Source organism: Phalacrocorax carbo, chromosome Z, assembly GCF_963921805.1.
Source record: "Phalacrocorax carbo chromosome Z, bPhaCar2.1, whole genome shotgun sequence".
In the NCBI taxonomy this organism is placed as follows: domain Eukaryota; kingdom Metazoa; phylum Chordata; class Aves; order Suliformes; family Phalacrocoracidae; genus Phalacrocorax; species Phalacrocorax carbo.
In genome coordinates, this window is record NC_087548.1 from 27,925,120 (window position 1) to 27,939,961 (window position 14,842).

General features: G+C 41.3%; 1 protein-coding gene across 12 annotated transcripts in view; it reads left to right on the forward strand.

Moving 5' to 3' along the window:
- Positions 1–14,842, forward strand: part of WDR41 (WD repeat domain 41) — an 89,160-nt gene that overhangs the window by 13,049 nt on the left and 61,269 nt on the right. For 8 of the 12 annotated variants that reach the window (XM_064438756.1, XM_064438752.1, XM_064438760.1 and 5 more), the window contains 5 exons: positions 5,577–5,761; positions 7,784–7,905; positions 8,907–8,995; positions 10,518–10,651; positions 12,483–12,612. In XM_064438756.1, the coding sequence (XP_064294826.1) occupies positions 5,577–5,761; positions 7,784–7,905; positions 8,907–8,995; positions 10,518–10,651; positions 12,483–12,612 (660 nt within the window). The remainder of the gene's footprint in view (positions 1–5,576; positions 5,762–7,783; positions 7,906–8,906; positions 8,996–10,517; positions 10,652–12,482; positions 12,613–14,842) is intronic. The other 4 variants (XM_064438754.1, XM_064438762.1, XM_064438764.1 and 1 more) reach the window with 1 other exon arrangement.

Sequence of the window (14,842 nt, forward strand, 5' to 3'; positions counted from 1 at the left end):
TTCTGTTAGTTACCAGTGGGATATTTAAACTATGGAGTTTTTATTGGGATAAAACTTTAACTGGAATGAAACTTCATAACTAGTAGATGTACCTTCCTGTGTAGCTGCAAAGGTAGTGAAATGTGAAAATATAGTGGCTTTATTTATGGATTAACAGTGAAATGAAACCAGGCAAGTTATGATGTAGAAAAGGCATAGAAGAGGCAATGTCATTGATGGGAATGCAGCTCTGGGTCTTCTTCCTGTTGGGAAAGTTTGAAATGCTGTTTTCTCTTGCTCCTTCTGATTCTTGAAATGGAATATACAACGCCACGTCCTTTGCAGTTGTAGTCCCAAGGTAACTGTGAGTTCTGGGTGTGCAGATGTGGGCCTGCATATAGACCCTTTATTTAGGGGCTCTGGAAGATGATGCAGTCTCTGCTACTTATTAGGGCAATACTAGGCTATTAAAATTCTGTATACTCTACTACAGGTATCAACCCCTCTACTTAGTTCTTCTCTGTCTTTTTTTTTTTTTTGTGGTGCACCCCAGAGCCCAGGGCAAGTTATTCCTGGTGTGACAGAGAGTGTATATTTGTCCTTGGACTTATTTGTGGCAGCCTACTTGGCACAAATGGGTTGTAGTACAGGGGTAAGAAGAAGCTGGAAATAAGAAAACTTAGATTCTGTGGTGGTTATTCTTGGGTGTTGTGGTTTAACCTGGCAGGCAGCTAAACACCACACAGCTGCTTGCTCATTCCCCTACCCGCAGTGGGATGAGGGAGAGAATCGGAAGGGCGAAAGTAAGAAAACTCATGGGTTGAGACAAGAACGGTTTAATAATTAAAATAATATAATAATAATAAATTGTAATAAAAAGGAAAACAACGAGAGGGAGAGAAACAAAAATTGGGGAAAAAAACCCAAGTGATGCGACTGCTTACCAGTCGATGACCAATGCCCAGCCAGTCCCTGAGAAGTGATTGCTGCCCCCCCCACCAACTCCCCTCAGTTTATATACTGAGCGTGACTTCATATGGTATGGAATATCCCTTTGGCCAGGTTGGATCAGCTGTCTTGGCTGTGGCCCCTCCCAGCTTCTTGTGTACCTGGCAGAGTGTGGGAAGCTGAAAAGATATTGACTAAAATAAACACTACTTAGCAACAACTAAAATGTCAGTGTGCTATCAACATTATTCTCATACTAAACCCAAACCACAGCACTATACCAGCTACTAGGAGGAAAATTAACTCCGTCCCAGCCAAAACCAGGACAGTATCCACCCCTTATTCTATACCGCCTACATCATGCCCAGATTCTACCTTTTCCAATACATTCCAATTAATGACCACCACTTCCCCTGTCTTTTGATATATATGTATATATTTGAGGTATGTATATGTATGTATATATAGGCCATCCCTCTAAAATGTCTGTTGAGTTCATTTAGTCCCTAACTTTGGGCTCCATCTGTCATAACAGTCTTTCAGGGTAGAAGGGACGATGCGTGTTCTAGTTTCATTGCTGCTGCACTTTGTTTCATCAAAGTTTGTTCTTCATTAACCTGGGTGATTCTTACTGTAATACTATTGATATAGCATATAGCAATGATAAATGTGATGACATACGGTATTGTATAGCAACTAACATCATACTGTTCAGTTCATTGGCTGTTTTCACCCAAAATCGAATCCCCTTGAGGCACACATTGGACTTCTCCATCCCCTGCATCACCCACCAAGCGCACCCAGGACCTTGAGTAAAAGCAATCCCACGAATGGGTTTGCCTTTGCCTCAGGCAGGAATAACCCAGACTCAGCATGTTTTCCTCAGCATGTTTTTTACGTGCACTACAAGGACTTCATCCCTTATACAGTACGTAAGAGTTCTGACTGGGTAGGGCCAGCTTGATTGGCAGATCCCCTAGTGTTGACTAACGAGTGGCTTTTGCTAAATGTGTATCCCAGTGTTTAAATGTCCCACCCCCCTTTACTCTCAGTCTAGTCTTTAACAGTCCACTGTATCTTTCCATTTTCCTGGAGGCTGGTGCATGATAGGGGATGTGATACGCCCACTCAGTGCTGTGCTCTTTGGCCCAGGTGTCTATGAGGTTGTTTTGGAAATGAGTCCCGTTGTCTAACTCATTTCTCTCTGGGGGTGCCATGTTGCCATAGGACTTGTTTTTCAGGTCCTAGGGTAGTGTTCTGGGCGGTGGCATGGGATATGTTCTGAGCGATCCGATGGTTGCTTCCACCATGGTAAGCACATGGCGCTTGCCTTGGCAGGTTTGTGGGAGTGTGATACAGTTAATCTGCCAGGCTTCCCCATATTTATACTTTAGCCATCGTCCTCCATACCACAGAGGCTTTACCCACTTTGCTTGCTTGATTGCAGCACACGTTTTGCATTCATGGATACCCTGTGCAATAGTGTCCATAGTCAAGTCCACCCCTCGATCCCGAGCCCATCTGTATGTTGCATCTCTCCCTTGATGGCCTGAGGTGTCGGGCCCACTGAGCTGTAAATAATTCACCTGTATGTTGCCAGTCCAGATCCACTTCAGCCACTTCAGTCTTAGCAGCCTGATCTGCCTGCTGGTTGTTTTGATGTTCTTCAGTGGCCCGACTCTTGGGTATGTAAGCATCTATGTGATATACTTTTACAGCCAGGTTCTCTATTCAGGTGGCAATATCTTGCCACAATGCAGCAACCCAGATGGGTTTACCTCTGTGCTGCCAGTTGCTCTGCTTCCATTGCTGCAACCACCCTTGCAGGGCATTTGCCTCCATCCATGAGTTGTTATAGAGATAGAGCATGGGCCACCCCACAACAGAAGGGCCCTTTGAGAGACCAGGCAAGGTAGACAGCTGTTTAATTACCTCCGTCTCCAAAGCAGCAATACCAAAAGCACACTGGTGCCCCTTTGGGTCCTTGAAATACCCTCTCCTGAGGGAGTCTGTGCCAAGGATGCACGGAGCCTCTGGGCCAGTCCCAATGGGGTGCTTCTGCCACTCATTCCTGGTTAGGCTCGCTTCGGCCTAACAATACAGTTAGCTCTTGGGATCCCCCTGTCGCTCCAGCAATGCTGATGGGTTCTGCCCCTACACAGTTTGATGGCATTAAGGTGCACTGTGCACCAGTGTCCACTAAAGCTTTATACTCCTGTGGGTCGGATTTGCCAGGCCATTGGATCCACACAGTCCGGTAAACTCACTTGTCCCTTTCCTCCACCTGGCTGGAGGCAGGGCCCCTCTAATCCTGGTCATAGTATCTGTTGCTCACTTCTTGTAAATGCAGATCAAAAGTCCCTTTATTAAGATCAAGAAGTAAAATTAGCCCTTCTACTCTGTCTGGGAACTGCTCACTGGAGACTGGAGCAGCAATTTTCCTGGAGGAACCCCATTTGTGATTGTTTTTACTTGTAACTCAGGTACCCATGCCTCTAGGGCTGAGGTAGATTTTTCCATCGAGCTTCCTCATGTCCTCTCCATGGTGATGCAGGTAAAACCACGGAGTGGCCCATGGTTTGTATCTACTATATCCTGTCTCTTGAGCAGAACAACGCTGACTCCTAATAGGTGAGATACTGTCTGTACAGGTGGAGAGTAGGACCTATGCTCTTTCAGTTGATGGACCTCCTGGCACAGTTCCTCCATAGCCAAGATGAGGGAGGAAGACATACTTTCTTCATATTCCTGAAGTTGGCTAGCCACCTCATCCACCGTTGGTCCCTCTTCATCTTCCCAGGCCAGTACTGTCGATGAGTTGGCATATGACAGTGGTGCGCTCTGTACAAAATTCCACTACATGGGTTGTCTGCACTTGATTTCATCTGGATCTTTGGATAACTGTTCGTTGTTCAGGTCACCATAAATAATCTTCACCACGGCTAATTCCCTGACGTACTGGATACCTCTCTCTATGGTGTCCTACTTGCCTGGGTGACATACATCTTCCTTGAAGGGATACCTTTCCTTCACAGGTGCACAGGAGATGCTTCCAAAGACTGAGGGCTTATGCCCCTTTTCCAATTGCTTTGCCAATGCCCCTTTCCCGAGAAAGGGATCCCAGTTGTTTGGCTTCCTTACCCTCCACTTCCAGGCTGCTGGCCCCATTATCGCAGCATCAGAGCAGCCAGGTGACAATGTGCTTGCCTGGATGATGGCTGAAATCTTTTCACATATCTTGCAGCTCACTCAAGGATAGGGGTTGGGTGGTTTCTGTTTCATTTTTTAGCTCTTCCTCTTTCTCCTCCTTGCCTCCTGATGGCCCTGCTTTTTCATCAGCTTTCTCTAAAGGAGCTGACTTTCACTTCCAAGATTTCTTCTTGTGTGTAGGGGTGACTGATACGGCACGGGTTGGTTCCCTGATTCAGCTGCAGTGCACGTCAACATGGTTTGGACTAGCGTCAGAACCTGTTGCTGGGCTTGGAGGGGCCGCAATGCATGTCGCTAGGGTAGATCTCTGGATGGTGTTTTTAAATAGTTGTTTCACCCTAAACAAGGCCTGAACCATATTCAGGAGACATAGCAGTAGGACCATGCTGGTTTGAACATCCCAAGGATATTAAAAATTCTTAAGAGCTGTTGTAACTAGCCTGGAGGAAAAAAGGAAGGTGAAGGAGCTGGGGAAGTGTCCCCCCCCCGTCTCCTCTATAATCTGTTATTGCAAGAGAAGAGGTAAAAAGTGTAACTATAAATAGTTTCTGAGAGATGGATCCCAAAGTACAGGGATCCTGGTGGGATGGGGAAGAGAATCGGAAGGGCAAAAGTTAGAAAACTTGTGTGTGCCCCTTCCCAGCTTCTTATGCACCTGGCAGAGCTTGGAAAGCTGAAAAGTCCTTGCCTAGTTACTAAGCAGTGCTTACACAACTAAAACATTGATGTGTTATCAAAATTATTCTCATATGAAATCCAAACCACAGCACTATACCAGCTACTAGGAAGAAAATTTACTCTATCCCAGCTTAACCCAGGACATTGGGGTTTCCTGTTGTCATTTTTTTTCTCCTTTTTGATTGTGAAGGGGAAGCAATATTGGGCTTAAAAAGACAATTAAGTGTTGTTGAAGCAGTTCCTTTCCATGTGTGATTAACAAATCATGAGCAGCTGCTTTGATTTTGCCATTAACTCATCCACTTAATTTGTGATCAGTATTTCAGTTTATGGCAAAGACTTTGTCTAAGGGGTGCTGGTACACCTACTTATCCAAGGAATAGAAGGGTTTTGTACGTGAGCAACAAATGAACTTCAAATATTTGTCCATACTTCTGGTGGTGTTCCTTGCCTTTGCTATGCTATACTGTGCATTGTGGCCAGTGAATGTTGTTCTTCCTAGTTTTAATTTTACAAGAGAGAGCTTATCTCCTTTTGCTCCTCTGAGCTGTGCTAGGTAATCAAATGAATATTTACTCCAAGGGAGAGGTTTCTGTGCAGTCAGTTATGTCCTGTACATTCTACATAGCTTCACTTGAAATGGGCTCTTTTAACGTTTCTAGAGTTGTAACTTTATGTGAGATGGATTTTTTTTATATCATGGTTTCTATGTGTGTGGGTTTGTTTTGGTTTTTAATTTATTTTTATTTCTTTTCCTCTAGACTTGACTTTTGTGACAGGTTCTCATGTGGGTGAGTTAATAGTTTGGGATGCACTTGACTGGACAAAGCAGGCATCTGAGTGCAACTTCTGGGACTCCTCTGTCCATCCAGATGTACAGCCAGAAATAAAGTTATCCCAAAGCCCAAACGAAACTTCAGTTAAACACCTAACATCTGATGAGGAGGTAAAAAGCTTTGAACAGAGTACTTCATGTGAGCTAGAATGGCCTTACCACAGAAGGCCAAGTGTTTTGTGTTTTCAGTTTGCTGCTTTTGATAGGAGAGGCTTCTTTAAAACGTGCACAGCTATTTTTATATAATCAACAGTTTTTGTATAAAATTTTGGTCATTGAGCTAACTGAAGGTTCTAATATGTTGATAGTATGGGAACTAACATAATGTCTGTCACAACAGTGTTTCTTTTTGATTGATGAAGATTTAGTTGTTTACAGTACCAGTAGAGAAAAATAAACAGGAGGTGTGTGTTTTGGTGGCATACATCTTCCATATTCCATCGTTCTGGAAATGCAGTTTCCACAATAATGTGCCTCTTGAACAGTTATAGCTGAGGGTACTGTGAACTGAATTAAAGAATAAGAATATGTCTGTGCTTAGTAGTAAATAAATATTGCTGCTTCTGTACCAATAGGCAATACTCAATTTTGAAGAGCACAAATACGGGTCCAATATCCAGTCTGCTGTAATCATGCTGTGGAGGTAATCCAAGAGGTCTTGGTTGGAATACTCAGGCAGAAGCCAGTTATAGTTCAAGAAACACTGAAAATCCTTAGGCTGTTATTTACTTTTGTGAAATGTTACCAACTGTTAGTGGCGAAAGAAAAGATCTTTCATAGCTGGGGTACAGTGGGATTCTATTTTGGGGCCTGTAAGCCCATTGCTGGGGAATGATTAAGATAGGGCTTGTGTAAATAAGAGCGATAGGTGAAAAGCACCTTTTGCAAAGCTGTAAGACTGTATGAAACTCGGAGCCTGTCTCAAGGTGGAAGACTGTAAGGGAGAAAAGGCTGAAATATAGGAGTGGAAGAGTGATATGGAAGGCCATTGAATTGATCCTCACACAAAATGAGGAAAAAATAAAAATGGGCTCAGTGGTTTTTTCCTTGATTTAATAGAGTGCTATCAGGAATCTGATCTTAGTTTCAGAGCTATTGGAGCACCCACCACAGTTATGCATAATGGGGAGAAAAAAAAGAAACCAAACCAAAACCCAGCAAAATCCTGGACAAAGAGTTTTGAACAGTGTCAGTGAATATGTATAGGAAATCTTAGTCAAAGACACTAAGTTACCAGTTTTACAAAATGTCTCCAAGTATGTAGTGTGAACTGCTTATGAGACATTAATATCTGGGCTGTGTAGATGGAAGCAGGCTATTCAGGGAAAAGATCCAGCATACCATCACCTAAACAACGTATGTTCAAGAACTGACATGTGTACTGAATGGAAGCATTTTGCACTCCCCTGTTTGGTAGCAAACATTTATTGTGTGTGTACATACGCATGATTGTATGTTTATCCTCTCTCTAAAATCATTACAAGTCATGAGAGGGTCCAGTTCTAATGACCTGTAAACTGTTTGTGGCTTCTTAGGGCCATGAGGTTATGAGGTGGAACCCCTGCATTTTTCTGAAGAGCAGCATTGAATGCAAAATGGTTCCAGATCTTTGCAGTATGGTATAATATCTTTCTGTGAGAGAGTTCCTTTTCTACACTTAGTAACAGCCTAAATGCTTGAGCAAGACCTCTTTGTGCAGCTTCAGTTAAATTAAAAAAAATGTCAAAAATGCAGAATAGCTTCCTGTATTGTTAGTCTTTCTTGACAGAGCAGGTGTTTCTCAAAGCACAGAGCGTTATTTTAGTGTAATGTTAATGTTTAATTGCATAAAAGTGTTGATTTGTTGGTATCCTTAGTTTCTGCTTAGATTGTATAAGGTACAGGATTAAAATACAGAAATGAAATAATTTCTTAGAGTATAGGAGGATGTATTTCATTTCGTCAAAAAAAAATCCATATTTTTTCTATAACCTGCTGATTCTCTGTGTTTGGGATAAAGCAGTAACATGGGAACAGAAACAAGCTAGATAATGTGGACTAGGTGACATCATAGTACTGCTGGAAATCCATTACACGCAGGGTGATCTTTCAGTATCTGTTTCTGTAAGTTGTTCCATTGAATTTTCTTTCCAGTGTGTGTTTGCTGCTGTTGGGAAAGGCATATACGTATATAATCTTCAAATGAAGCGTGTGATTGCCTGCCAGAGAACTGCTCACGACTCCTCTGTACTGCACATTGAGAAGCTTCCAAACAGGTACAAGTCACGGTACATTTTGTTAATGCAGTAAAGAAATGCAGAACTTGGAAGGGTGGCTAGAGACAGTCTGCAAAGCTACCTCTAATTTCTAGGGCAGGGACCTTATCTTTAGTTTGATCTGCTTTTATTAGATAGAGCTTGTTGATCTGATTTTTGAAAATGTATTGTTGTAATTCAATGTGCAAAAACTATAATCCAGTATGCCTGACGCACAGGCTTAGAGTAAAATATCTTGGATGTTTTCAAAATCAGATTTGGTAAAGCATTTTTGTCTACATTGTGAAAATATAGCTTAATGGCATTTTACTTTTGTAAAGGAAAGGCCTATGGCATAGTCAGTAAACGTTTTTCACTAAATATTTTGTAACAGTTGCAATGTTTTAACAAAAAATAATAAATTCCAGTCTTTGTTCATTAGTGCTGAATTTCTAGATGGATCTTATTTTGACAGCCAAGGTGGATAATTTGCTACATATATATATAAAAATACAAAATCTAATAGTTATGTCGTTAGGTCCCTTTGTATTCTTGTTCAACGGAGAAAAGTATGTCAGAAGATAAAAATTAGGGCTTTGATCTTGTAAATGCGTGTGCTATTCTAAACTGTTCTAAACATGTAACAAAAAGGAGTATCTTTCCTTTTGTTATTTTTCCATAAGAAAAAATGTTTTTGCTTAAATGAAAGTAAGCTTACGGAAGCCAGTTCGTGGAACTGTGTTTGCAGTCTCGACTTGTTATTTTTTTATTTTAGGGTGGTATGCTTTTAAAATGGGATTGAAAATGTGTATTTTTTTCGGCCTGTTTTGCAAGTCCATTATAGCTTGTCCTGCTACAAATGCAGCTTGTTTTGTATGGAAAAATTGGATGTCCTGCTACATTTGAGAGTTTAAGCAAACTTGTATAGGACCTGTGGCACCTGCTGTGTCTTTTGTAGAAGCATCACAAGGTGGCTTGTGTGGGTGAGTATCTGTACTAGTGTGCTTATCAACTGTTTACAGGCAGCTGATCTCCTGTTCAGAAGATGGCAGTGTGCGCATTTGGGAGCTCCGAGAAAAGCAGCAGCTGACAGCTGAACCAGTTCCAACAGGTTTGCTAATAGTTGGGGGTGAAAAGAACATTTTAAAAAGGATAATGGGAAACCCAATATTCACCATGTAGAAACATAGAGGCTTACATGCTTTGTAAGAAGAGATAATGTCTTGTGTTGAACCAACTGATAACAGGTATGGGAGGGAAACTGAAAGACATGGGTGTACAAGCCCTCTGAGATCTGGTATGGGAAGTTGGAAGGTCCAGCTGAAGCAGTTCTGTGCTTAAAGCTTATTTAGAGTTTACAGTTGCTTCAGGTGGTTTAACAAAAGTTATGACCTTTCCTGACAGACCTTTATCTGCATCTTCTTGTACTGTCCAAGTACAGACGTTGCCTGTGTAGTGCTTGCAGCTTCCCTGGATACTGGTAGTTGTGGTCTTGGACAGGTGGTCTGGACAACATAGTTAGTATTATGGACTGGGAACAGTAATGAGCTGTTTCTCTTGTAGGAATTTTCTTTTTGAGCTGTGAATAATTTTTTGATGTATCTTGTCTACCTGGCCATTCACCTGCTGATGGTAATTTTTGCAGATATTTTTTTGCTGCCTGGGTTGATGTAAAAACACTCTTATCAGGACTACTGTGTCTTCAGTGTGGCTGCAGTGTGGCCAATCTGCACAGTTCTGCTTCTTATTGTGCCAAGTGGTGTTTAGCTTCACATTGGAAATTTATAACTTCTGTGATTGGAGACATTTGAAAGAAACCACGTGCAATATGAAATAGGTGGATTGCTGTTGATTTGCTCTGGTTTTATTCTAAGGAATCCCCTGAGTAATTGTTAATCAATCCAGTTATCTCCTTTGCACCAGGGCCATGGGCTAGCACACTTCTTGTTTTGTGTGCTGATGGGGCTGAGGGAAGGGGTCAGATAGAGCCTGAACTGTGTTGTGTACAGAACCCAGCTTTCTTCTGTCAGTATTATTATGTAGTTCTTCTGGAGGCTGTGGCACAGAAGTGTATTTTCTTGCTATCTAAATGGAACATGTGGAGTACTGACTTTACAATCCAGTTTGGCTTGTAGTTTTAAATTTGAAGGAGAAGGACAGTGGGCAGTATAAAAACAGGCAATTCAGCATCAGAAACTTGCTTGTTACCTGTGTGCCAGCACTCTAGTGTGTTAGTGCGGGACACACACTAACTGGCACCTCTTTGCACAAGTAACAGTTTAGGACAGAGCAAAGGTAAACATCACTGTCCTGCAGCTACCTTTGCGGTTCAGGTAGTTCATTAGGCAGTCCTTGGATTTCTTGCTAAATCTGTATATTGTCTCATCTAGGTGAGTAATTCAATGTTTGCTAAATTATGTCTAGTAAGGACAAAAGACAAAGTAGCTATGTTTCCTTTCCCCCTCAAGATGAATAATCCATATCTAGAAATGCTGCGTAGTATAATGCTGTCATTTTGCCATGCAGACTGTCGTGCTTTTAGATTTTAAGTGTCTCCTGTAGTTCTCTCTTTAGCTAGAGGAAATAGATAGTATTTGTGATTTTTGCCAAAATAAAAGATTTTTGTTTTCCAGGGTTTTTCAACATGTGGGGATTTGGAAGGGCAAACAAGCAGGCAAACCAAGCTGCTAAGAAGATGCAGGAGAATACACCTATGTATTTCTTGGAGCTGGTTGGTGATTTGATTGGTCATTCATCAGCTGTGCAGGTAGGTCAGCTTTAGTAAGAGCAGGAAAAAGTGAATTTCACTTACTAATGTAATTTTGGCAGTGTTTCTTAAACAGCTGTAACTTTTGACTGGCGCTGCAGGCTGCGAACACATTGATTGTGTGGTATGTTTAGTGCAGTGTGAAAATAATAATACGTACTGACTGGAAGTTCTAATGAGTACTCAAATATTCACTGATGCTGAAGGATTGTGTGTGCAGATAGTTACATACATGCTACAGATAATGGTGGGGTATTGGGTTTCTTTATAGACTGCAAATAATGTAGCTGGGAACTATTTGTTTGTTCCAGATTTCATCTTCAGTTTGCAATCTAAACAAGGGCTCATATAAAACAAAACCCATTCAGGAATTTCTTAGCCCTCTGTGCTGTGATCCTTAAAAAGGTCTTTTAATTTTAGGTCAGGTACCATTCTGTGCTTCTGTCTGCCTAATAGAGTATGTTGTTGTTTTAAATGGCATTTTCCCTCCACATCTCTTTGTGTCTGACAAACCTATTGGGGTAAAAAATGACTTCCTTACAGTGCACTTTTATACACATTCTTGGCAGGAGCAGTGGGAAGGGGAGGTAGAGAGGGGGTGGTGTGGTTCTGGAGTAGTTTTTCTCTCAAGTGTTTGTGAGACTGACTGGATTTCAGAATTGCTACTGCCGAAAGCTGAAAGCTTTTCACTAATAGCTAAGGTGAACCTTTCTGCTACGGGGATTTCTGTAAGGCTTTCTGCCCCTCTCTACTATCTTTCTGAAAAACTCTTGAAAGATGCCCTATTATCAGTATGGAAGATTGCTATCTAAGAAAGAGAATGTAGTGCGTAATTCAGCACAGCAAAGAAGGTCAGAGGCACATGTTGGGTCTTTGCTACAGAGCCAAGAGTGACTGAGAATGGTGATGGATGTGATTTCCTGCAACATTCTGCATGTGGAAAATTCCATTTTTAAACTCTGGGCAGACTGGAGCAGTTGAGGCTGGAAATGTTGAATAGTGATGAAATGTTACGGTCAGAGTTATTTCTACTGGAACTGCATAGCTAGTAAGTTGCTGTTCCAGAGCAGGTAGACTGTAGCACAGTCCTTGGCCGAAATGCTTCCCCTGGGCAGATCCATTCAACAAGCTGAAGAGTCAGGACACAGCAAGCATGCCATAGTGGCATCATGTGACCTGGTTCCATTGGCTGTTATGTTGAACTGCAATTAGTGGCTAATTTTAGGCAGCCTTGTGGAGGTCTCCAAATTCAGGGATGACTACATGACCTGTCAGGTCCATTGCTCTTACAAAAGCCCTCCACTGCTGCTGTACTTTTCTCGTGCGTTGCTGTTCTTGCTGATTTGGCTTCCTCTGTGTGATCAGGCACATGCTGATGTCTGTCACAGTGTTCAGTCTTTGATCCTTCCAGGCCTGGTGATGGTAGCCTGAGGTGTTGTGTGGGAAAGTACAGTGTACCCAAGTGAACAGAAGAGTGGCTTCTATTCCTAAGAAACCAGGACATCAGAGTTCATGCAAGTCACTCACTCTTCTGCTGACTTGGAACAAGTTTCTTCAATATTCTGTACCTTAGCTTCCCTGTCTGTAAGCCTTTACTGCTTTTTCTAAACCGAGATCTTTCAGTGTGAAGTGCTGTTTAGAAGTTGTTTTCATGTAGGGATTTTATGACATCTTAAAGATACAGGAAGTGTACATTGTAATTTTTTGTACCTGTGTTCAAGCTGAACCATTTCAGACACATTTATTTGTTTAGTCCAGCTGTACACTGAATATTTAAGCAAGCTGACAATCTCATGTGAGCATCATGGTAATGCTAATTGTTTCATGGCAGATGTTCCTGTACTTTGGTGAGCTGGGACTGGCTACGTGCTCTGCTGACCACCTTATTATTTTGTGGAAGGATGGTGAACGAGAATCTAAACTCCGCAGTTTAACACTATTTCAAAAATTGGCGCGGAATGGTAACTCGCAGCTCAAATTTTAAATTGCTTGAATACAGGCTACATATGTATAAACTGGATGTGTGTTAAATGTGAGTGTCTGAGCTACTGGGAATGTGACTACCAGGCAACACTGGTTGTCAAGCAGTCAAACAACAAGGTTTACACTTAATGTCCTGTGTTGCACTGGAATTTTTATTAGTTGCTACTGCTTTTCTCGAAGGAGAATTTTGCATGTTGAAACTTACTTGGCTTACTCTGTCAACAGAAATGGTGTTCTCTTGAAAGACTGAGGATAATTAAAGCTCATTAAATAGTTTCTAATGTTATCCTAACCTTTAAAAATATGGGTGGATGTCAAAATTAAGATTTGTGAAGATCCTTAGATGGATCACAACTAAAGCAGCTGGGGGTATTCCATAGTGATATGTGCAGAAAGGAGGCACAGAAAAAAATTTGAGGCTTCCTGCTTTATGTAACTTATTTCTTGAAGTGAAAGTTTAGTTACTGAGTCTGGCTCAGATGTGATGGCTCAGATTTATGTATCTAAGATAAAAAACCAAAATAAACAGTTCTCAAATAGAATTTTTGGATTTGAAGTTACTATCCTGCACCAAGGATAAGAGCTAGAAAGAAAAGTAGGCAATACTGGTTTGTCAGGTTTTTGTTTTTGGCAAAGCAAGGTATGTAGATATTCCTCAGCTGCAGTAGCTGCAGTTTTACTGTGGGTTAACCTACACTGCTGGAGTTTATACAGCACCATTACCATGTCTATCATGAAGTGTGACTGGTTTAGCTTAGGCCTTCCGTAGTGCATTCATCAAACTAATTTGTATCTAATATAAAGCACTTGCCTTACCGTCGATTTTCAGGATGTAAAATACTACTTTAAGCAGTAGCAGTCAATGTGTTCCATACTAGCAAAACACTTATGTCATATGAATACTAAATTCATAGCTGAATTTTGACTGCAGAGAAATCTGCACGGTTTGTAAGGATAAATAGTATTTTAGAGTTTAAAAATAAAAATAAAAAACTTCTAAGTACACAATGCCTTTTTCAAGTCTGAGATAGCTGCAGTAATCTGCAAGTAGGAAAAAAACCCCAAACTAAAACAAAAACCCCAAACCAAAGCAACTAAATCTCAAAATCAAAGCTGAACCTAGAACTGATACAAAGGAAGTGGGAGGGAGGACAAGAAAATGAATGGTACGTTACCATTTGGGGGGAGTTTGAGAACTTAGTGGTTGTAAAGCCATGTAGAAGAGGGTAGCACTGTCCTCAGATTTGCTCAGAAGCACTTAACAGTTTAGGATTAAGTCTCATGCAACTTTTCAGAGCCACCTCTTCCATTTGAATCAATGAGAACTGTTTTCAGTACAGGAGACGACAGGGCTGTAATTCCAGACTTATGATCCAGTGGCTGCAGTAAGTGCAATTAAAACAAAGGGCTAAGCCGAGCCTGAAAAGAGCAGAAGCAAAAGGAGGAAGCTCCAGCTTCCTTGAAGAAACTAAGGAGCCTTTTAGACTTGCTTCCTCTGGCCCCCATGGGGACTTGACTTCCCCCTAACACCCAGAAGCCAAGCTTTGCCTCTTGAATCTGACCATAATATTCCTGGAAGGCGGGGCAGAGGGACAGTGAAATTTTGAGCTGTATTTTTTTCCCCACTTCACTCAGCTTGTACAACTAATCTTATTTGAGTGTAGAGCTAAAAATGACGTGTTTCAAAAACACAAAACAGATGGAGAAATTGTTAAGTTACTCTCTCCTTTCAGTTCAGGAAGGTTAAGTCAGCGTTAAATCTTGAGCTGCATGTTCTTTGCTCAGGGTGGCTGTTCTATAGATAAGCATAGGAAAGGCATTTGGATTACAGCTGTTGATAATGTGCCTTTGGGAATATGGTATTGACTTGAGGGAGGAATGCATGTTAAGCCTTTCTGCCTGCCAGCCTGCATTGGTTCAGCTTGTCTTTATCAGCAAGTGTTGCATTTTTGGCTAGCTTGGTACAAGCTGGGGAGATCAGTTTCTCTTTGGTTCTTTTTAGCATGTTTCCATTGAGAAATAACTGTGTAGTTGTATATAAAGTGTGCATTTACACATTGTAACTAAAATTTTACAGTGAAAGCTTATAAAACAGTCTTTTTGGAGAGGCTACTGCTATCATCAGTTATAACTAGAAAGAAGGAACATCATCTTTTCATTATCTCTTCTTCCTATACTATGAGAACAACTATTTCATTTTATGTAACT